This window comes from Leucoraja erinacea, chromosome 5 (assembly GCF_028641065.1).
Source record: "Leucoraja erinacea ecotype New England chromosome 5, Leri_hhj_1, whole genome shotgun sequence".
In the NCBI taxonomy this organism is placed as follows: Eukaryota; Metazoa; Chordata; class Chondrichthyes; order Rajiformes; family Rajidae; genus Leucoraja; species Leucoraja erinaceus.
In genome coordinates, this window is record NC_073381.1 from 95,581,877 (window position 1) to 95,606,006 (window position 24,130).

A 24,130-nucleotide genomic window follows, 5' to 3' on the forward strand; every position below is an offset into this window, starting at 1 on the left:
GCTGATGTTAACACCATCCACATGGCAAAATATAGATGGATACTCCATATCTGCCAACATCCTCATTGAACTTTCTCTTCTGTGCTATGGTCAAGACCCATAACTGGGGTTCATTTTTTAAATGTGTGGATATATGGCCCAACTGCAATTTTAATATTGACCCAAATGAGGAATTTTGCTTACTCATCCAAAATGGTCAATAAGCTGGCGGCAGACAACACTGGGGCTGCCAAACAGCAATAAAGGAACAGTAGTCAGTAAGGTTTGTCACAGAGATGAGGTTTCAGTGGCGTTTCGCTTGAGGTGATAGGCTTAGCGCACCAGAATACGATGGAGTCAGTCCTTGGCTGTGGCTCATCCTTTGGGATCATGTCAGAAGTGTCTAAAGGACTGTGTGGGCTCCTTCTGACTCAGAAATGTAACTGCATTCCTTTAACCTGACCACTTTCAGTCAGATAGGGGCGAATAAACAGATCTACAGCCACGAATACATCTAGATCTCAACTGGCTTCACTGCATGGGCTGGTTTGTTGGCCAAGCCCAGACTGAAACTATAATCTTTCAAATTACTTTTTACCCATAACAAATGTAATTTAAGATGAAGATAGACACAAAAAGCCGGATTCACTCAGCGGGACAGGCAGTAGGTATCTCTGGAGAGAAGGGATGGGTGACGTTTTGGGTCAAGACCCTTCTTCAAACAGAGCGAAGGGTCTGAAGAAGGGTCACGACCCGAAACATCACCCATTCCTTCTCTCCAGAGGTGCTGCCTGTCCCGCTGAGTTACTCCAGCATGTTGTGCCAATCTGCAGCATTTCACAAGGAGTGTTCTCTTCATTACTCCGTGGTCTGCTCTTTGGTCCCCATTAAATCTTGAACCAGAAGGTGAGAAAGTTTCATTCATTTGTTTTCACTCCTTATCATTCGTCAGGAACGGCGGAAATTCGGTCCACTCGGTTGGTGTATTCCATATGAGTTTAACTCCTCGGATTTCACAGCCAGTATCCAGTTTATACAGAACCACCTGGATGACTGCGACAAAAAGAAGGTGCGTTTCCATCGTTCCATGTATGAAAAGATTGATTATCAATTTAGAGAAATGTGTACAATTCATTCAACTAAGTCGCCAGTTAAGGGCCTGTCCCACGAGCATGGGTTTGCATGTGTCTAGCGCGACCAAATGTGGTCGCTTGAGGCGTACAGCCTTGCGGGGCCGGTCCCACTTCGAACCGCAGAGGCGTATGGAGTTGTGCGGGGCTGGTCCCGACATCATACTCACCAATCAGCTGGGGAGAAGGCGGGCCGACTGACTTTGGACGTCGCACGGCGTCGGGCGGTGACGTCATCACGCAACGGCACGCCGGGCGGTGACGTCATCGCGCAATGCCACGCGCTAGGCGTACGACGTCAAGATGCTGCGTATGATCGCAATGCGGCTGCGGGCCGACAGGCCGTTGGCGCGCGGGATTCTCGGACAGTGCAAGATTTTTGGAGCCCTGCGTGATGTCAGGACCAGCACCGCACAACTCTATACGCCTTCGGCGATCGAAGTAGGAGCGGCCCCGCGAGGCCGTACGCCTCAAGCGACCGCGTTTGGTCACGCTAGACGCATGCAAGCGCATGCTGGTGGGACAGGCCCTTTAGTATCTGCTATTTAACAGATTCATTTCCCCATGCAGAATACAGAGGACGGCAGCTAGTACTTGCTATTTAACATCCCCTCTGTCATTACCATTATATCTCCAATACACAAAGACTTGCTATTATCACATTCATTCTTACGACAAGTAAACTGCACTGAAAGCATACAAGTTCAGCAGGCAGTGAAGATAGCTAATGGCCTTGTAGACCTTCATAAAGAGAGGAGTTGAGTAGAGGAGTAAAAAGGTCATTCTGCAATTGTACAGGGCCCTGGTGAAACCACATTTTTGAAGTATTGTGTGCAGTTTTGGTCTCCTAATTTGAGGAAGGACATTCTTGCTATTGAGGCAATGTAGCGTAGGTTCAGGAGGTTAATCCCCGGGATTGCGGGACTGACATATGAGGAAAGATTGGAAAGAGTGGGCTTGTAATCACTGGAATTTACAAGGATGAGAGGATTTCTTATGGAAACATAAAATTATAAAAGGACTGGACAAGCTAGATGCAGGAAAAATGTTCCCGATGTTGGGGGGGGTTCAGAACCAGGGGCCACAGTGTAAGAATAAGGGGTGGCATTTAAAACTGAGGTTAGAAAACACTTTTTCGCCCAGAGAGTTGTGAATTTGTGGAATTCCCTGCCAGAGGGGGCAGTGGAAGCCAAGTCAATGGATGGATTTAAGAGAGAGTTAGATAGAGCTCTCGGGGTGAGTGGAATCAAGGGATATGGGGAGAAGGCAGGCACGGGTTATTGATTGTGGACGATCAGTCATGATCACATTGAATGGCGGTGCTGGCTCGAAGGGCCAAATGGCCTCCTCCTGCACCTATCTTCTATGTTTCTATGTTTTCTATGTACCTTTGAACTCCACTGAGTGTGAAGTTCAGAGGACGCCAGCTAGTATCAGTTGTCAACATATCCATTGTCCTTACCTTGACTCTTGTGGCATTCAGAAGCTGCCAGCTGGTATTTACTAGGCAAACATTCTCTGACGTTATCTTTGTATCCCGTTTCACGCAGAACAGAGAAGTCGCAATCTAGTGTCAGTTATTAACATATTAAATATCCCTACCTTTGTACTCCATTGAGCCAAGAAGTTGCAACTTTTGTATAACGTAAGAGTAAAGTATAGATCCTGTAATTAACACCTCACCTTGTAAGTAGCTCACCTTTGTACTTCCTTAGTCGTCATGTTTTTGGTATATAAATGCCCTGCTGTACAGACGTAACTTTGGAGTTGCGATCGCAGCCTTTGACTGAGACACTCCTCCCCTTGTGCAAGTCAAATAAACCATGGTTAAGAAAAATCAAAGGTAGATAAAAATGCTGGAGAAACTCAGCGGGTGAGGCAGCATATATGGAGCAAAGGAATAGGTAACGTTTCGGGTCAAGTCTCAACCCGAAAGGTCACCTATTCCTTCGCTCCATAAGATGCAGCCTCACCCGCTGAGTTTCTCCAGCATTTGTATCTACCAACGACTATTGGTTAGTGATTTGAGTCCTTAAGTAATTTCAGATCAAGATTTCAACATAAATCAAGTTTTTCTGAAAATGAATGTTGCAATATGTGTATTACACAGATGGTTTGCTGGGCTAGGTTTTCTTGAGAGAACATCTTACATTTCCCCAAAACCTTTTAGCTCAAAAACTTATTGTGTATGGAGCTGCTGATATCTGACCTGGTAACTGGTGGTTAGGGAAATATTCAGTCCAAGCAAAATAATAGAAATACTGAGAAAGTAAATTGAAAGGATTGCAATAGACCACACCGCATATGAATAAAGAAACAAAGAAATGTAAAGATTGAAGGGGAAAATAAAACAGATGTATTTGGAAAATAAATGAATGAGAAATGAATGAGAGAAATTTAAAGCACAATTGCAATAATTAACTTTCAATGCGGGTGAGTTTGACTGGGAGTAATTAGATATTAATGCTGTTATGCTTACAATGCTAAAGGGCCTGTCCCACGAGCATGCGACTCCATGCGGCAAGCGCGACCTAACGTGGTCGCTTGAGCCGTACGGCCTCGCGGGGCCGGTCCCACTTCGATCGCCAGTGCCGTATGGAGGTGTGCGGAGCTGGTCCCGACATCGCGCGGGGCTCCGAAAAACTGACCGTGTTCAAAAATTCCGCGCGGCCGCGGCCTGCCGGCCCGCAGCCGCCTCGACGCCGTATGCACTGCCTCGACGGGCGTGCGCAGCGTCTTGACGCCGTACGTCATGCGCGAACTTCCCACGGACTTCGCTGAAACTTCACGTCACTCACTCGACCTCCGCGCAGCCCCCGCTTCCGGTTTGGTCATGCTCGCCGCATGCAAGCGCATGCTGGTGGGGCCAGCCCTATACGGGGATCACTCGTACTCCACGCGGCCCCCGCTTCTAGTTTGGTCGCACTTGCCGCATGCAGGTCGCATGCTCGTGGGATAGGCCCTTTACTATAATCTGTTGTGCTGCAGCAAACAAGAATTTCATTGTCCTATCTGGGGCACATGACAATAAACTCTCTTGACTTGACTTGACTTGACTTGACTAGAATAAGGTCCAACAGCACAGAAGGCTGTGGAGGCCAAGTCAATGGATATTTTTAAGGCAGAGATAAATTTGTGATTAGTACGGATGTCAAGAGGAATGGGGTTAGGAAGAAGAGATAGATCAACCATGATTGAATGGTGGAGTAGACTTGATGGGCCGAATGGCCTAATTCTGCTCCTATCACCTATGACCTTATGACTATTTGTGAAGTTAACCTTTCAGATCAACGGCTCCTTACCAGAACAGTTTCTTTCTCAGTTTGTAAATCTGTAGTGTTTTGCTTTTCCACTACTCTATGTAATAAGCAAAACACAAAATGCTGGCGGAAATCAGTAAGATGGGTGGCATCTATGGGGCGAAAGGAATTGTCACCATTTATGGGTCAAGGCCCTGCATTGGGCTGAGGGTGGAGAGAAAAGAAAGTCAGCATAAAGCAAGAGATGAGATAGATGGGTGATAGATGAACTGTGGAGGGGACTATCTGTCCTTTATACTGGCTGTAGACGTAGAAACATTGAAAATAGGTGCAGGAGTAGGCCATTCGGCCCATCGAGCTAGCATCACCATACAATGTGATCATGGCTGATCATCCAAAACAGGACCCCGTTCCTGCTTTTTCCCCATATCCCTAGATTCCGCTAGCCCTAAGAGCTAAATCTAACCCACTGTTGAAAACTACTCAGGAGAAAGTTAGATAGCTTCTCTACTCTCAGTCCTGATGCAGGGTCTAGACCCAAAACATCAACGATTTATTTTCCCCATGTAGAGACTGCTCTGTGCATTTAGACAATATCCACCCGAATGAGGAGAAGACAGAGACTTTTTCCCAGGCTTGGACAAATATGGGTCAAGATTTCATTGAAGAACTGAGGCAAAATGTTTTTGGATGGTCTCTTAAGGGCCTGTCCCACCAGCATGCGATAGCATGCGTCTAGCGCGACCAAACGTGGTCGCTTGAGGCGTATGGCCTCGTGGGGCTGGTCCCACTTCGAACCGCGGAGGCGTATGGAGTTGTGCGGGGCTGGTCCCGACATCGCGCGGGGCTCCAAAAATCTTGCACTGTTAGAAAATTCCGCGCGTCAACGGCCTGTCGGCCCGCAGCCGCATTGAGGGCATACGCAGCGCCTCGACGGGCGTACGCAGCGTCTTGACGTCGTACGCAGCGTCTTGACGGCGTACGTCTAGCGCGTGGCGTTGCGCGATGGCGTCACCGCCCGGCGTGCCGTTGCGCGATGACGTCACCGCCCGACGCCGTTCGACATCCAAATTCAGTCGGCCCGCCTCCTGCCCAGCTGATTGGTGAGTTTGACTAAATTACGTCACGCACGAACTTTGCGCGTATTTAGCGCGTACTTAGCGCGTACTTACCACGAACTCCACGTGAACTCCGCTTCCGTTTGGTCGCGCTAGACGCATGCAATCGCATGCTGGTGGGACAGGCTCTTTAACCTTGAAACGGGACAGACACTGCAAGCAAAAATTAAGTCGTTTCCCCTGTGCCCCCCATCCCCCCCACGCTGTTCTTCAAATTGGAATCAACAGTGAAGATTCTGAGAATTCAGCAAATATTTCTGTGGAGTTTAACCATGTAGAACTTTTAGATTTTTCCCAGCAGTTTTTTTTACTCCAGATTTGAGCTTCTACATTCTCTCGTGTCTCCTGTGCCTCTACTTTTCATAAGAACTCTGTTTTGCCCTTCATAGTTGCTGTCTGATTTCCTGACTATCACCTGCATTTTCTGTTATCTTGCTGAATGATAATTGTATGGAATTTCTGTGGAAGTTATTCCCACTTCACATTTTTCTACAGAATTTTTATGCCAATTATTCAAAAGGCTTGGAAATTCTGCCCATGATATAATTAATCGCAGGGTGATGTGCTAGATAAACATTTTTTGCATTTATCCTGATCTTGTTTTGTCACTTGCAATAATATATTTTCATGCCTAAATCACACTTCTTGTTTTAATGGCAGAGGTGTTCTTGCATTTGATTTTCTTCAGGGTGTGTCGTGGAATACTGTACGATACATGCTTGGAGAGGTTCAGTATGGAGGGCGTGTTACAGATGACTTTGACAAGCGACTGCTTAACTGCTTCACCAAGGTAATCCTGCTTTTAAACAACCCGTTACAACAAGAATCTGATGGCTCTGAATATAAAGGGTAGACACAAAATGCTGGAGTAACTCAGTGGGATACTCTGAAGAAGGGACTCGACCCGAAACGTCACCCATCCCTTCTCAGCCATGATCACATTGAATGGCGGTGCAGGCTCGAAAGGCCGAATGACCTCCTCCTGCACCTATTGTCTATTGCCTATTGTCCAGAGATGCTGCCTGTCCCGCTGAGTTACTCCAGCACTTTGTGCCTATCTTCGATTTAAACCAGCATATGCAGTTCCTTTCCACATGGTACTAGAAAAGATGCAGAAGAGATTCTTAAAGGTGTTGCCAGAGTTTTAGTTCTGAGGAGGGATTAACTAAGATGCGCCCAATTCTTTTGGAATAATAAGGAAGTTGTATATTTAATTTGGAAGATAGGCACATGAAGCTGGTGTAACTCAGCGGGTCAGGCAGCATCTCTGGAGAAAAGGAATGGTTGACGTTTCAGGTCCAGACCCTTCTTCAGGTTATATATTCACTTTATGACATTTATGTGGCTGCTCCAGTTGGGATTCGGTTCAACGGTGATCTGCACATTTTTGTTCCATACAATGCAACACGATAGAACGTTATTCATCCCAGGGGGGGAATTAATTTGCCAAGTCATAAAAAAACACAAAATGCGGGAAACATGAAATTAAAGTGAAGAGTGGAAAGGATTGTGGATGTGCAACAATTGGGGAGGGGGAGGGAAGTCAGTCTCAGTCTCAGTCTACCCCACGACAGAAGGGGGAGGAGTTGTACAGTTTGATAGCCACAGGGAAGAAGGATCTCCTGTGGCGTTCTGTGCTGCATCTTGGTGGAACCAGTCTGTTGCTGAAGGTGCTCCTCAGGTTGACCAGTGTGTCATGGAGGGGGTGAGCTGTATTGTCCAGGATGCTCCACAGTTTGAGGAGCATCCTCCCCTCCAAGACCAATCTCCCGTGAATCCAACTCCGCCCCCAGGATGGAGCCGGCCTTCCTGATGAGTTTGTTGATCCCATTGGCGTCCGCAGCCTTTGCCCTGTTGCCCCGGCACACGGCAGTGAAGAAGATGGCACTGGCCACCACCGATTAGTAGAACATCTGCAGCTTCTTGCTGCAGATGTTGAAGGAGCGGAGCCTTCTCAGAAAGCTCTGTCCCTTCTTGTACAGGGCCTCAGCGTTCCTGGACCAGTCCAGTTTACTGTCCAGGTACACTCCAAGGTACTTGTACTCCCTGGCAAACTGCACATCCACACCATTGATGGAGACAGGAGACAGGGATGTTCCTCTCCTCCCAACGTCCACCACTAACTCCTTAATCTTGTCAATGTTGAGCTGCAGGTGATTCAGCCCACACCACTCAACAAAGTTGTTGACTACACCTCTGTATTCAGTTTCCCCCTCCCCTCACTGAAGCAGCCCACAATTGCAGAGTCATCTGTAAACTTCTGCAGATGGCAGGAGACAGAGTTATATCTGGAATCCGAGGTGTAGATGGTGAACAGGAAGGGAGAGAGGACCGTCCCCTGTGGGGCCCCTGTGTTGCTCACCACCATGTCCGAGACACAGTTCTGTAGCCTGACATATTGTGGTCGTCCAGTCAGGTAGTTGGTGATCCAGGAACCAATGGATCATCCACCCACATCTTCATCAGTTTGCTCCCTAGCGGTGCAGGCCGGATGGTGGTAAAACACTGGAGGTCAAAACACATGACTCTCACAGTGTTTCCCAGCTCATCCAGGTGAGCACAGGAATGATGGAGCATGTGGATGATGGTGTTCTCAACCCCCGGGAAGTGAACTGCGGGGGGTCCAGGTAGGGTTTAACCAGGGGTCGCAGGTGGGTGAGCACCAGCCTCTCCAGGGACTTCATGATGTGTGTAGTCAGCACCACCTGTCTGTAGTCACTGGAGGAGCTGGGGCACGTCCTCTTTGGTACAGGAACCAGGCAGGATGTCTTCCACATCACAGGAACCCTCTCCAGGCTCAGGTTGAAGAGATGCTGGAGTACTCCACACAACTGGCTGCCTTGTGTACACTCGAGCTGACACCATCGTGACACGTGGCTTTACCTGGGTGGAGTCTGCTCAGCTCCTTCCTCACCCGCTCAGCCTTGATGGTCAGGAGCGACACTGAAAGGGCAGAGGAAGTGGACCAGGGGGATAGAGGGGGAGAGTCTGTCGGGGAGCAGGGGGGAGGGTGGGCATAGGCCCCACCATCAAATCTATTAAAAAACAGCTTTAGGTTGTTGGCCCAGTCCTGAATGAATGATTGAATGAATGAATGAATGGATGAGTACGTTTATTGGCCAAGTATTCACATACAAGGAATTTGCCTTGGTGCTCCACCCGCAAGTGACAACATGACATACAGTGATTGCTTTCCCTCCCTCTTGTAGCCTGTAATGCTCTTCATCCCGCTGCACACATCCCTCATGTTGTTCTGCTGTCGTTTCAGCTCCATCTTCCTCCTGCAGTTGTCCTTGCCCTGTCTCAGTCTCGCTATCGGGTCTTTCTGCACCCATTTCATCTCCTGCCTATCACCATTCCTGAAGGCCCTGTTCTTCTGGTTGCAAAGGGCCTTTATGTCACTGGTGACCCAGGGCTTGTTGTTGGGAAAACAGTGTACACTCTCCTCAGGGACAACGTCATCCACACAGCACTTGATGTAGCTGGTAGCACTGTCCGTGAGTCCATCAATGTCCTCTCCATGGGGACTACAGAGTACGCCCCAGTCTGTGTCCTCAAAACAGCCCTGTAGAGCATCACAGTCTCCTGTGACCACCTCCTCACTGACCTTGTGGTCACAGGCAGTCTCTGGAGGAGGACTGACAAAGTCAATCCCTTCAACCACAGTGAAGCATGTTGATTCCACTGTGGTGGATGTTCATGTTATATTCTATTGTATATTGTGCTCTTTTGTTTGTGGGGCTGCATGGTAAATAGAATTCCACTGTACCTTAATTGGTGCATGTGGCAATAAATGTCAACTTGAGCTTGGACCATTGGCTTATACTTGGGTAGGAGGTGAACCAGGTTGTGGTCGGATCTTCCTAGTGGTGGAAGGGCTTTGGAGCAGTACACCTCTTTAACATTGGCATATAGCAGCTTCAATGTTTTCATATCCCTGGTTCCGGATCAGTTCCTGTGGATTGGAGGGTAGCTAATGTTATCCCACTTTTCAAGAAAGGAGCGAGTGTGAAAACGGGGAATTATAGACCAGTTAGCCTGACTTCGGTGGTGGGGAAGAAGTAATAACGGCGCATTTGAATATTGGTCCAAGTCAGCATGGATTTATGAAAGGGAAATGCTGCTTGACTAATCTTCTGGAATTTTTTGAGGATGTGACAAGTAAAATGGATGAAGGAGAGCAAGTGGATGTAGTGTATCTAGACTTTCAGAAAGCTGTTGATAAGGTCCCACATAGGAGATTAGTGGGCAGAATTAGAGCACATGGTATTGGGGGTAGGGTTTTGACATGGATGGAGAATTGGTTGGCAGACAGGAAACAAAGAGTAGGAATAAACGGGTCCCTGTCAGAATGGCAGGCAGTGGTGAGTGGAGTGCCACAAGGCTCGGTGTTGGAGCCGCAACTGTTTACCATATATATTAATGATTTAGATGATGGGATTAAAAGAAACACAAGCAAATTCTGAACTAGAGTGCCGACCCCCTCCCCCCCCCCCCTCCTCTCCAGCACGCTGGGTCCCCATTTGTTTTCCCACTGTCCACTCACGCTCATTGACCGTCACCGAGGCTCCCGTTGCCGCCAAGGCTCCCGCAACCGCCGAGTCGGAATGCACGATAGAAAGAAACCTATCAACAGACAATAGGTGCAGGAGTAGGCCATTCAGCCCTTCAAGCCAGCACCGCCATTCAATGTGATCATGGCTGATCATCCACAATCAGTACCCTGTTCCTGCCTTCTCCCCATATCCCCTGACTCCGCTATTTTTAAGAGCCCTATCAAGCCATCTCCTGAAACTATCCAGAGAACCGGCCTCTGAGGCAGAGAATTACACAGACTCACAACTCTGTGTGAAAACGTGTTTCCTCATCTCCGTTCTAAATGGCTTACCCCTTATTCTTAAACTGTGGCCCCTGGTCTGGACTCCCCGACATCGGGAACATGTTTCCTACCTCTAGCGTGTCCAAACCTTTAATAATCTTATATGTTTCAATAAGATCCCCTCTGGTCCTTCTAAACTCCAGAGTGTACAAGCCCAGCTGCTTCATTCTCTCAGCATATGACAGTCCCGCCATCCCGGGAATTAACCTTGTGAACCTACGCTGCACTCCCTCAATATCGGGATGTATTGTCGTCACTGTCGGGGGTTATGGGGAGAAGGCAGGAAATGGGGTTAGGAAGGAGAGATAGATCAGCCATGATTGAATGGCAGAGTAGACTTGATGGGCCGAATGGCCTAATTCTACTCCTATTCCTTATATGACCTTACGATCAACTGGACGCTAATAACCTGCATTCATTCCCCAGAAAGGTTTTATGTACTTGTGCACTAGGAGAGCCTCTCTCTTTCCTCAGTTGCCATACTGCTCTAAAATGCCACTCGGGGCAGTCAACTTTGGCTGTTTTGTACAGATTTTGTCCCTAGAAAATGTGCACACTTTCTAATTTCTTATCATCAATAACAATACGTTCTCAAAATACCAATACAAATGTAACAACACTAATACAAGTAAAACTACATGCTATTTGGTTTCAGTAAGGATGACTATCAAGAACCTTTTAGTGTGCATCAAGGAATGTCTAAAGGTCGAGGCAAAAAGCTGGAGTAACAGATAGCATCTCTGGAAAGATGGAATGGGTGTCGTTTCAGTTCCAGACCCTTCTTCAATCTGAAGAAGGGTTTCGACCCGAAACATCACCCATTCCTTCTCTACAGAGATGCTGTCTGTCCCACTGAGTTACTCCAGCATTTTGTGCCTATCTTCGGTGTAAACCAGCACCTGCAGTTCCTTCCTACACACAATGCCTCAAGGTCATTGTGCTGTACACCTACCTTGACCTTTCTGCAGTATCACAGCTTGGCTTGGCAACACCTCTGCCAAAGACTGCAGCAAATTGCAGCGACGTGGACGTAGCCCAGTCTAACACACAGACCAGCTGCCCACTATTGACTCCATTTACACTACACTACACACTGCCTCAGGAAAGCAGCTCATATAATCAAGGATCTTTATCACCACGTTTTCCTCCTCCTATTGGGCAGAAGATACAAAGGCTTGAAAGCGCGTACCAACAGATTTCAGGAGCTACCTCTTCCCTGCTATTATCAGACTGCGGAACGGTCTTCCCGTAAACTAGAATGTGGTCTCAACTTTCCAACCACTCTCTGCATAGTTTGCACATTTTCTCTGTAACTGCAATACTCTGAAAGCCCTGTCCCACGGTACGAGTTCATTCCAACAGCTCTCCCGAGTTTCCCCTGATTCGAACTCGGAGATTTACGGTAATGGCCACTCGTCAGTGCTCAGGGCTCTCGTGGACATTTTTCAACATGTTGAAAAATCTTCACGAGTCTTCCGAGTACCTGCCGTTAGCGCTACGAGCCGCTAAGAGACATCCTCGAGCTCCGACGTACCCGCGACATTCATTCTCCGTGCTTACCATGAGTTTGATTTTTTTTTAACTCGGGAGAGCTCTTGGAATGAACTTGTACCGTGGGACAGGGCTTTGATGCTGCAACACAATATTCTTCACTCTGGAACTTTCCTTCTTGCATCACCCGTTGTACGTGTGTATAGTTTGATTGTACATGTGTGTAGTCCCTGGTTAACTCATCCCATCCCACCCAAACCACCCCCTCCCCAGGTACCTTCCCCTGCAACCACAGGAGATGCAACACCTGTCCCTACATCTCCTCCCTCGACTCTGTCCAGGGACCCCGACAGTCCTTTCAGGTTAGGCAGAGGTTCAGTTGCACTTCCTCCAACCTCATCTACTGTATCAGTTGTTCAAGGTGCGGACTCTTATACAGCGGTGAGACCCAATGTAAACTGGACACCTTCGCTCAGTCTGCCTGGACCTACGTGATCTTCCGGTTGCCAAACACTTTAATTCCCTTTCCTATTCCCACACTGACCTTTCTGTCCTAGGCCTCCTCCATTGTTAAAGTGAGGCCAAACACTAATTGGAGGAACAGCATCTCATATTTCCCTTGGGTACCTCAGTGGTATGATCATTGATTTCTCTAACGTCAAGTAACCCTTGCATCCCCTCTCTCTCCATCCCTCCCCCACCCAAGTTGTACCAACTTCAAAGTCATCTTGTTGAATCTCATTGTCTGGAACTCGTTTTCATCTAGCCCACCGCTAACAATGGCCTGTTTCCTTTATCATCGTGACTTTTTTGCATATCTTTCATCCATTTGTTCTCATTCTCTCCATATCACCTTCTATATCTCTCACTTCCCTTTCCCCTGACTCTCAGTCTGAAGAAGTGTCTCGACCCAAAACATCACCTGCTCCTTTTCTCCAGAGATGCTGCCTGACCCCGCTGAGTTGCCCCAGCATTGTGTGTTTCTCTTTGGTTTAAACCAGCCTCTGCAGTTCCTTCCTACACATTATTATAATCATATAACCATATAACAATTACAGCACGAAAAACAGGCCATCTCGGCCCTATAAGTCCGTGCCGAACAATTATTTTCCCTTAGTCCCACCTGCCTGCACTCATACCATAACCCTCCATTCCCTTCTCATCCATATGCCTATCCAATTTATTTTTAAATGATACCAACGAACCTGCCTCCACCACTTCCACTGGAAGCTCATTCCACACCGCTATCACTCTCTGAGTAAAGAAGTTCCCCCTCATGTTACCCCTAAACTTCTGTCCCTTAATTCTGAAGTCATGTCCTCTTGTTTGAATCTTCCCTATTCTCAATGGGAAAAGCTGGTCCACATCAACTCTGTCTATCCCTCTCATCATTTTAAAGACCTCTATCAAGTCCCCCCTTAACCTTCTGCGCTCCAGAGAATAAAGACCTAACTTATTCAACCTTTCTCTGTAACTTAGTTGTTGAAACCCAGGCAACATTCTAGTAAAATTATCTTTCTTTGTGCAAGCTTTCTCCCCCATTTGAGTTTTTTCAGCTTGATGCCTGTTGGCATTAGTTTTGCTGTAGTTCATTTATGTCACTTTAGGTAAAGACAACATTGATGTTAAGGGGCACTACTTTCACCTCGCCTTAGTGCATATTTGCATCAAGGTTGTGATGATGTTTAGAATTGAGTAAAATGGTGAAATCCCAACCAGACATGGTTATTAATGAATGAGTCATTGATAGCACAACTTGCATTATTTTGCTGATGATTGAGAGGGGACTGATAGAGTCAGATTATGTTGCCCTAGATTTTTTGTGGCAGACAATACCTGGGCAATTTTCCAAACCATCAGTGTTGTAACCACTGGAACACCTTTGTTGACAGTGCATCCAGCTCTCGAGCGCAGGTCTTTAAAATAGCATTCGAGATATCTCCAGTGTATGCGATGTTTTTGCTGTCTCATGACATTGCATGGAGTAACTTGAATCAGTTGAAGGACGGCCTCTATGATGGTGCAGAATTTAGGAGTTTAACAACCAACGTGGATTGTTCACTCGTGCTTCAGGTTAAAAGCTGGTTGCAAATGCTTCAGTCTATAGCGAACACCTGCTGGGTTCCACCACTGCTGACCACAGGAATATTCCTTTGTTGTTTAAATATCCAGTATTTATGACTAAATGCAGCAGAATTGCAACAATCTGATCGATTGGCAATGGTTTTTGATGGTTCACATACATGTAATCCCATTTTGTAGCTTCACCAGGTCGGTACAGGTATCTGATTTTTAGCCACACCTGAGGTGGGCCAATGTGATTACATGTAGTTTAGTTTCGCTTTTAGTTTAGAGATAAACTGAATCTCACCAAGACCAGCGATCCCCGCACACTAACACTATCCTGCACACACTAGCGACAATTTACATTTACACCAAGCCAATTAACCTACAAACCTGCACGCCTTTGGAGTGTGGGAAGAAATCGAAGATCTCAAAGAAAACCCACGCAGGTCACGGGGAGAACGTGCAAACTCCGTACTGACAGCGAAGTTTGTGCGTTGTCAGGATTGAACCCGGGTGTGCGGCACTGCAAGTGTTGTGTTGGCAGTGACTCTACCGCTGCGCCATAATAGCGGTGTACATTTCCCTGCTACATGATGGTTCACGCCACCTCACAGATGCCCATGTTTGAGCAGCCAAAGCTGTTTAAAATCTGTTCCATTTGTCATGTTTGTTCTGCTACACCACATTACAGAGTGTGATTTTGTAGCGGAGATGAGATTTGTCTTATAAGGCAGACAGAGATGGGTGTATCTGCAATAGGTAGACTGGTGGTGATGAATTAAAAAATAGTTAGAACTCCTGCTGGTCTGCTAGATACTTGCCTCAGGCCCATCCCCATGGTTATGTCTTTCAGTACTCAGCCAGTCCAGTCTGTGCTGGCTACAAACATTTCATATGAAGAAAGACTGGATAGACTCGGTTTATACTCGCTAGAATTTAGAAGATTAAGGGGGGATCTTATAGAAACTTACAAAATTCTTAAGGGGTTGGACAGGCTAGATGCAGGAAGATTGTTCCCGATGTTGGGGAAGTCCAGAACAAGGGGCCACAGTTTAAGGATGAGGGGGAAATCTTTTAGGACCGAGATGAGGAAAACTTTTTTCACACAGAGAGTGGTGAATCTCTGGAATTCTCTGCCGCAGAAGGGAGTTGAGGCCAGTTCATTGGCTATATTTAAGAGGGAGTTAGATGTGGCCCTTGTGGCTAAAGGGATCAGGGGGTATGGAGAGAAGGCAGGTACAGGATACTGAGTTGGATGATCAGCCATGATCATATTGAATGGCGATACAGGCTCGAAGGGCCGAATGGCCTACTCCTGTACCTATTGTCTATGTTTCTATGTTTCTATGTAAAACCACACAAGATTAGTAAGGATGGATATTCACCTCACTACTCTGACACAATAAAGAGAAGAAAGATTTTTGAAATGCCAGAAACTGATGAAATGGAGCCATTTTGCCAATCAGCATCACCTCTTGCTGATAGACACAAAGTGCTGGAGTAACTCAGCGGGCCAGACAGCATCTCTGGATAGAAGGAATGGGTGACGTTTCGGGTCGAGACCCTTTTTCAGACTGGTTAGGGATAAGGGAAAAGAGAGATATAGACACTGATGTGGAGAGATAACTGAATGAAGGATATGCAAAAAAGTTCCCTACTACACACTCTGATGTAGTTGTGGGTTTGCTGTAACATGCAGTTATTTAGCCTAATTTACACAGTGAGCTGTTTCTTTGTGGCAAGGTATACTTGAATTAACAGCTTCATTTACTTCCCATGTAGGTATGGTTCAGTGAGAAGACGTTTGATCCCAAGTTCAGTTTTTACACTGATTATAATATTCCAATCTGTCCTAACATCGAGAGCTATCTGGAATACATTCAGTCTCTGCCCATCACTGACACCCCTCAGGTGTTTGGCCTTCATCCGAATGCTGACATCACGTGAGTGAAATACTTGTTCATTCTTCATTTCCTGGGAATCATCCATTATCATCCACTTCCATTAGAGGGGATCATATTGAAACATATAAGATTATCAAGGGTTTGGACATGATAGAGGCAGGAAACGTGTTCCCGATGTTGGGGGAGTCCAGAACCAGGGGCACAGTTTAAAAATAAGGGGTAAGCTATTTAGAACGGAGATGAGGAAACACTTTTTCGCACAGAGTTGTGAGTCTGTTAAATCGGTGGAGGCCGGTTCTCTGGATACTCTCAAGAGAGAGCTAGATAGAGCTCTTAAAGATAATGGAGTCAGGGGATATGGGGAGAAGGCAGGAACGGGGTACTGATTGGGGATGATCAGCCATGATCACATTGAATGGCGGTGCTGGCTCAAAGGGCCGAATGGCCTACTCCTGCACCTATTGTCTATTTTCTATTGTCATTCCCGTTCTTATGACCCTTTCCCTTGCAAGCACGGGTGATGCTTCACTGGTCGTTTCACTTCTTCCCACCATCCAAGGGCCCAAATAGTCTTTCCATGCGAAGCAGCAATTCACTTGCACTTCCATCAACGAGTGCACTGTGTCTGGGGTTTACAATGCAGTCTCCTCTATATTGCAAGAGTGCCCTGAACTTGCTGTTGCTTCCCATTTGAATACCCCACTCGCCTGCCACTCTGGCCTATCACTCTGTGACTTCCTCTGGTGCTGCGGTGGGGCTCAATGCAAGGGTGAGGAACAGCATCTCATCTTCCATTGGGAATGTTGCAGCCTTCGGGACAGAATATTAAAGTAGGCAACTCCAGCAAACTGGGTATTGGTTTATTATTGTCATGTGTACTGAGACACAATGAAAATCATACCGTGCATATAACATCGTGAGAGCTCAATTGTTAAATCTGTTATTTGTCCGTGAAAAATAAATTAGAGAATGTCCACTCGTTCCTGTACGAAGTCGGTGCTGGCTGTGACATATTCATTCAGGCCGGCTGACAAATCGTTGAACAAGGCCGAGTCCATCAATTAGAAGCCAGCTCGTCACTGCTCCTCTGCCTCCTGTGACCAACGCTCCATAGTTTTCCCAGCTCTTCAATCAGTCTCTGCAGCAGGAAGAAACAGCACAGCAAAGGTGGTCTGATTGTCCAAAATGCAGGTTGAGGGATTGAGCAATAGATCTTCCTGATGTTGGTCCTGCAGTGATTGAATGTGTTCAATCCTCTGGCGTTGAAAATAATATGTTAACATCGAAAACATAGAAAACATAGAAAATAGGTGCCGGAGGAGGCCATTCGGCCCTTCGAGCCTGCACCGCCATTCATTGTGATCATGGCTGATCGCCCCCTATCAATAACCCGTGCCTGCCTTCTCCCCATATCCCTTGACTCCACTAGCCCCTAGAGCTCTATCTAACTCTCTCTTAAATTCACCCAGTGATTTGCCCCCCACTGCCCTCTGTGGCAGGGAATTCCATCAATTCACAACTCTCTGGGTAAAAAAGTTTTTTCTCACTTCAGTCTTAAATGACCTCCCCTTTATTCTAAGACTGTGGCCCCTGGTTCTGGACTCGCCCCACATTGGGAACATTTTTCCTGCATCTAGCTTGTCCAATCCTTTTATAATTTTATATGTTTAAAAAATGTACCCCATCATCCTTCTAAACTCCCAATGCAAGCCTAGTCTTTTCAACCTTTGCTCATATGACTGTCCCGCCATCCCAGGGATCAATCTCGTGAACCTACGCTGCACTGCCTCAATCACAAGGATGTCCTTCCTCAAATTAGAAGACGAAAACTGTACACAGTACTCCAGATGTGGTCTCACCAGAGCCCTATACAACTGCAGAAGAACCTCCTTACTCCTATACTGGAATCCTCTTGTTATGAAATGTTATATTGATGGTAGTTTGCCCGATACTTCTAGCTATCGTGGTTATTGTGCACGGCCATGGTGTGAAAGGCATTGAGATATGCCATTCCTAGCTTTGTTCAGTTTAGTTTAGTCTAGAGGTACAGCGTGGAAACAGGCCCTTCAGCCCACTGGGTTCATGCCGACCAGCGATCCCCGCACATTAACACTATCCTACACCCACCAGGGACAATTTTTACATTTACCAAGCCAATTAACCTACAAACCTGTATGTCTTTGGAGCACTTCTGGTTGGGGAAGATGGAATGATTTTCTCCAAACAACCTCTGGTGTTTCAGCAAAACACAATGTGCTTGAGGAATCAGCAGGTCATTATGGAGAAAGGCGTTGTATCTCCTGCTGTACGTCTCTTGTTACAGCTCCTGTGGTTGTGGGGGAATGTACCTAGAGAGGAGGCCGGTTGGGTGGGAAGGGACGAGTGAGCCAAGGAGTTGCGAAGAGGGTGGTCTCTGCAGAAAGTGGAAAGGGGTAGGGACGGAGAGAATGTACAAACTCCGTACAGACAAGCACCTGTGGTCGGGATTGAACCCAGATGTTCGGTGCTGTAAGCGCTGTAAAGCAGCAACTCTACCGCTGCACCACCATACCTTCCTGATCAGCGGTGTGGACTCATCGAAGGAAGCAGAAATGTTGGAGAATGATGTGCTGGTTGCGATGAGGTGAAAGGTGGCGAACAGGGAACTCTATCCTTGTTCCATCTGAGGGAGGGAGAGGAGGGGGGAAGCAAGTACAGATGTACAACACAGAGCAGTCACGGGTGAGGCATCCTTCCATGATGGCAGAGGGCAAACCGTGTGAATGGAAGAAAGCGGTGTTCTCGGAAACGCTCAAGTGGAAGGACTGATCTTGGAAGCAGACGCGGCAGAGATGGAGAAATTACTGGCATCCTTGCGAGAGTCCTAGACACAAATGCTGGAGTAACTCGGGACTGGCAGCATCTCCTGGACAGGCCATTAGGACTGTAAACTCCTATATCACCAGGGACTAACTTTACAGTACCAATTTACTGTTGTGTGGTGTCTTTGTAAAATTGCTGTTTGTCTTTTTTTTTCCTCCCACAAATATGTAATATGTGATTCTGTTCCATTCTGTTTTGTAGTTTTTTTTTGCACAATCCGCGAGCGTTGCCACTTTTCATTTCACTGCACATCTCGTGTGTGTATGTGACGAATAGACTTGACTTGACTTGATCTCTGGATAGAAGGAATGGGTGACGTTTTGGGTCGAGACCCTTCTTCAGAGGCATGAAGGGAAGAGGTCTAGTCAAGGGAAGTGTGGGAGTCAGTGAGTTTGCAGTAAGCCTCAGTCGATAGTCGGTCCATTGTGATGGAGATAGAGAGATGGAGAAAGGGGAGAGAGGGCGTTAGGGAGAGTTTAAATGAATCTAAGGGAAGTTGGTGAAAGTAAAGTTGATGAATACAACGAGTTTGGCTCATGTGCAGGAGGCAGCCCCGATGCTGGCGAGAGAGAGTTGGGGAAGTGTTAGTGGGACTGAGAGGCTGATGCCATGGACGGGCGGACGGGGAATGAGGGGGAAACAATGTCAATGTAGAGAAACAAACGTTATGAACAAAACAATGTTATATTTAGAAATACATCTTTGGCTCAGATCAGATTAAGGGCAAATTGGATAGGTCAAACCTATTACTCCTCATTCACCTCTAAAGCAAGAGGCACGGCCATTATAATTCAGAAGGGTATACCTTTTAAATTAAAGAAATCCATATCTGATAAAGAGGGAAGATATGTTATAGTCACGGGAGAAATTTACAATACACCATTAACTATGATAAATATTTACGCGCCTAATTTTGATAACCCACACTTTTTTAGGAAAATAATAGATTTAATCGCAGAGCATAATTTTCAAAATATAATAATGGGGGGAGATTTCAACTGTGTTATAGACCCATACTTAGATAAATCAATAAAGCTAGGGAACCGTCTTGTTAAAACTAACACCTGTGAATTTTTAAATACTTATATAAAAAATAATAACATAGCTGATGTTTGGAGAATAGCAAATCCAAGTGGTAGGGAATACTCATTTTATTCATCAGTTCACAAAACTTATTCGCGAATTGACTATTTCTTATTGGACACAAAATTGATCCCGTATACAAATAAACCATCATATCATAATAGTATTATTTCTGATCACTCACCATTGATTTTTATACTTAAAATTGAGGGAATGCCAAGTATCTTTGGCTCTCACGCGCATTTAGTAAATTTATGCCGTTGCTGTCGGGCACGCCAGGTGACTGACGACTCACTCATGACCAACTCCCGCCATTAACCCTGTCACGTGATAGTCCCAGCACACTTGACATGGGTTCTAGCAATAAGTGGTCCTGGCCACCAGGTGTCGCCACAGTAATCACAATGGAAAGAGTGGAGACTTATAGTCAGAAATCATGCCTTAATCACGACAGGTAAAGGGGAAAAGAGGAAGATGTAAATTGTAAAACATTAGACCAAAGAGACAGGTTGGAATGCATGACCTAATTAAACATCCTTCATACTCACCACCTAGTTCCCACCAAGGTAGTTAGCGCAGGACTGTAGGATGTTCCAATGACAGTTTCAACTACGGGCTGTTGGGAGATACTGAAGTGGCCTTGTGCGTGGGTAAGACCATGCAGCTACATGCTAGTTCACTTTAGTTTATTGTCACATGTATCGAGGTACAGTGAAAAGCTTTTGTTGCGTGCTATCCAGTCAGCAGAAAGACAATACATGATTACAATCGAGCTGTTTACAGTGTACCGATACATGATAAGGGAATGACGTTTAGTGCAAGGTAAAGCCAGCAAAGTTCTATCAAGGATAGTCCGAGGGTCACCAGTGAGGTAGATAGTAGTTCAGCGCTGCTCTCTGGTTGTGGTAGGATGATTCAGTTGCCTGATAACAGCTGGGAAGAAACTGTCCCTGAATCTGGAGGTGTGCGTTTTCACACTTCTGTACCTTTTGCCTGATGGGAGAGGGGAGAAGAGGGAGTGACCAGGGTGCAACTGGCCCTTGATTATGCTGCTGGCCTTGCCGAGGCAGCGTGAGGTGTAAATGGAGTCAATGGAAGGGAGGTTGGTTCGTGCGATGGTCTGGGCTGCGTCCACAATTTGCTGCAATTTTGTACGGTCTTGGACGGAGCTGTTCCCAAACCATGCTGGGATGCATCCCGATAAAATGCTTTCTGTGGGTGCACTACGCCAGTGAAGTGAAAATGGATCAGTTCAGGCTAGTAGGCAGAATCCCGAGGTCAAAGAGAAGTTCAGCAAAGGTGAATCCTAAATCTAGAAAGGTTGTTTCCATACATTGTCTTTTCCTTCAGGTACCAAAGTAACACTGCAGCAGAAATTCTTAATACCATCACGAACATCCAGCCAAAAGAAAGTGGTGGAGGAGGAGGCGAGACTCGAGAAGCCACCGTCTTCAAACTCGCTGACAGTATGCTGTGGAAGCTGCCTCCAGACTATGTGGCACATGAGGTATTCTTACTGTGGTTGCTTGAAAGGGCATCATGGCTACTACTGAGCTCCATTGCTGCTTAGCCACTTGAAGATATGAGTGAGCCTCCTTGAAAGCCTATAGTACTAAAAATTATATGTTCTAGATGTGTAGGAAGGAACTGTAGATACCGGCTTAAACCAAAGATAGACACATAATGCTGGAGTAACTCAACGGGACAGGCAGCATCTTCGGAGAGAAGGAATGGGTGACGTTTCAGGTCGAGACACAAAGAGTGAGAAGAAGAGTCTCGACCCGAAACGTCACCCATTCCTTCTCTCCGAAGATACTGCCTGTTACTCAGTTACTCCAGTGTTTTGTGTCTATATGTTCTAGATTCTCTATTAAACAAAAACAAAAGATATCCTTAATTCATTTCCTATTTTCCTACTTGTTTACTACAAGAAACCAACTTCTGCCTGTCCATTCTCTTAGAGCAGTCTCATTGCCCCATTCTGTAACTGATTCTCTCTCACATTGGCCCAATTCTCTATGGACATGACATATAGATTCAGAGTTGTTAAGTGACCCAGACAATAGAAGCTGGAGCAAGAGTAAATGAAGAAATCCAAGCGGCACACTACTCCTAGCTTGGTCCCACCAAAGCCCTGTACAGATGTCCTGATCCCTGAGTGTTTCATTGAATGGTGAGATGGGTGGATGTGTCATGTTTCTTATTCCCCGAGCTGTGACCCATAGAAAACCAGGGGTATGTTGTTCATCCATCAGAGACTAGAGCCAATATGGCAACAAGACCAGAGAACGTAGATTCAAGGTGAAGGGGAAAAGATTTAGTGGGAATCTGAGGGGTAACTTTTTCACACAAAGGGTGGTGGGTGTACGGAACAAGCTACCAGAGGAGGTAGTTGCGGCTGGGACTATCCCAACTTTTAAAACACAGATAGGTACATGGATAGAATAGAATAGAATAGAATGCCCTTTATTGTCATTCAAACAACTTGGTTTGAACAAAATTGCATTTTCCACAGTCATAACATTACAAAAAAACCAAGACCCACACTTAACACAGTTTACATAAACATCCATCACAGTGAGTCTCCAACACCTCCTCACTGTGATGGAAGGCAAAAGTCTTAGCTCTTCCCTTTGTTCTTCACCCGCGGTCCAGCAGTCCAACTGCAGCGTCGAGGCGAACTGGGGCTCCGATGTTAAAGCCCCCGGCAGGCGATGGTAAGTCCTGTGGCCGTTTAAGCCGCGCCGGGCGATGTTAGGCCCCGGCTCCGTGTCCTTTAAACCCCGCGATTCTGGCTGGAGAAGTTGCCGTTGCGGGAGCTCGGAAAAGTGGTCTCCCACCAGGGACCTGCGAGCTCCCGATGTTCCTGCCCACCGGGCCTGCAGCTGGAGCCTCCGAAGCTCCGAAGTCGGGTTACAGCCGCGCGCCACCACCGCTCTCCCCGCTCCGAAGTCGGGCAGCTCCGCGATGGCGAGTCCACAAGACTCCGTAACTGCAGCCCTCAGGCCGGAGGCCGCCACCGGCTCCTCGATGTTAGGCCCAACGACACCGGAGACCCGACAGGGATAAAGTGGGGTCCCCGTACAGGGAAGAGATTATCGGTCCCTCCCACCCCCCATCCCCTACATATACACAGCTAAAAAATAACAAAAACTAGGCTCAAGACATACATTTAACAAGACAAAAATAAACAAAAGACAGACGACTGTAGTCGAGCCGCTGCCGTTAGGCGCTGCCACACTCGCGATAGGACAGATTGTGAGGGATATGGACCGAAGGCAGGCTGGTGGGACTGGTGTAAATGGGATTTGTTGGCCGGTGTGGGCAAGTTTCCACACTGTATTATTCCATGACTCCATGATTCTAAAATGCACTTGACGGAAATCTGTTACTGTCAATGAAGTGTGCATGACTCAATGCAATGGCTAAACTGGGCCTCCATTTATGATAGCCATGTCTACCAAACATGCAGGGACAGTAATACTCATCTATCTGCATTCAAAAATAGACATTTCAAATGGCACCACATTTCCCAGACTTGCAAATGTAAATCTGTTGACCATTAATACCAGTTCACTATAATGCAGGTAATATAATTCCTAAAACAAATATTTTTGTAACATTTTGAAGATAAAAATGACTGCAAACTGATGCAGCATCAAGATTAAAAACTGTCTGTTTTGACAGGTGAAAGCACGCCTGGTGAAAATGGGGATTTTGAATTCTATGAATATCTTCTTGCGGCAAGAAATTGATCGGATGCAGAAGGTGATTACAATGCTCCGGGTCTGTTTGAGTGATTTACAGCTGGCTATCGAGGGAACCATCATCATGAGTGAGGTCAGTGGCATTTCAGGCTAAACTTTAAGGGCATGTCCCACTTAGATGACGTTTTAGGCGACTGCCAGCGACTAAGCTGTCGCCACATGAGTGTCGCCTGTATGGTCGTGAGTAGTCTTCTCGCCCAAAGAGTCGTAGCGTTTTTCTGATCGCCGCTGGATTTTGAAATGTTCGAAACTTTTTGGCGACCGTGGACTTGTCGTAGCTTGTCTTCTCCTGACGTAGGTGCTGTCGTAGGTTGTCACCAGTACGACGTAGGTTGTCGCCAGTGCTGACTTTGGTGAATTCCATTGTTGTAGTCGCCTAAAAAATCACCAATGTGGGACAGGCCCATTAGTCCAGTTGCCGGTTTACCGCGACCTGCTACAACTATGACAGTCGCCTAAAAAAAATCGCCTAATGGGACAGGCCCTTTACATCGCAGAAAACCAATAGATTCCTTTACAGTAAAGTGAGAAAGAATAAAATGGAACATCTTTTAGCTTCTTTAATTCCATCTGTAACTGCAGGACCACAG

General features: G+C 46.5%; 1 protein-coding gene across 1 annotated transcript in view; it reads left to right on the forward strand.

Annotated features, from left to right (window-relative positions):
- LOC129697689 (dynein axonemal heavy chain 8-like) overlaps positions 1 to 24,130 on the forward strand; it is a 474,747-nt gene that overhangs the window by 438,116 nt on the left and 12,501 nt on the right. Inside the window, exons 87-91 of the mRNA XM_055636398.1 lie at positions 932 to 1,048; positions 6,176 to 6,277; positions 15,707 to 15,867; positions 21,124 to 21,280; positions 23,461 to 23,613. Coding sequence (XP_055492373.1) covers positions 932 to 1,048; positions 6,176 to 6,277; positions 15,707 to 15,867; positions 21,124 to 21,280; positions 23,461 to 23,613 — 690 coding nt within the window. The remainder of the gene's footprint in view (positions 1 to 931; positions 1,049 to 6,175; positions 6,278 to 15,706; positions 15,868 to 21,123; positions 21,281 to 23,460; positions 23,614 to 24,130) is intronic.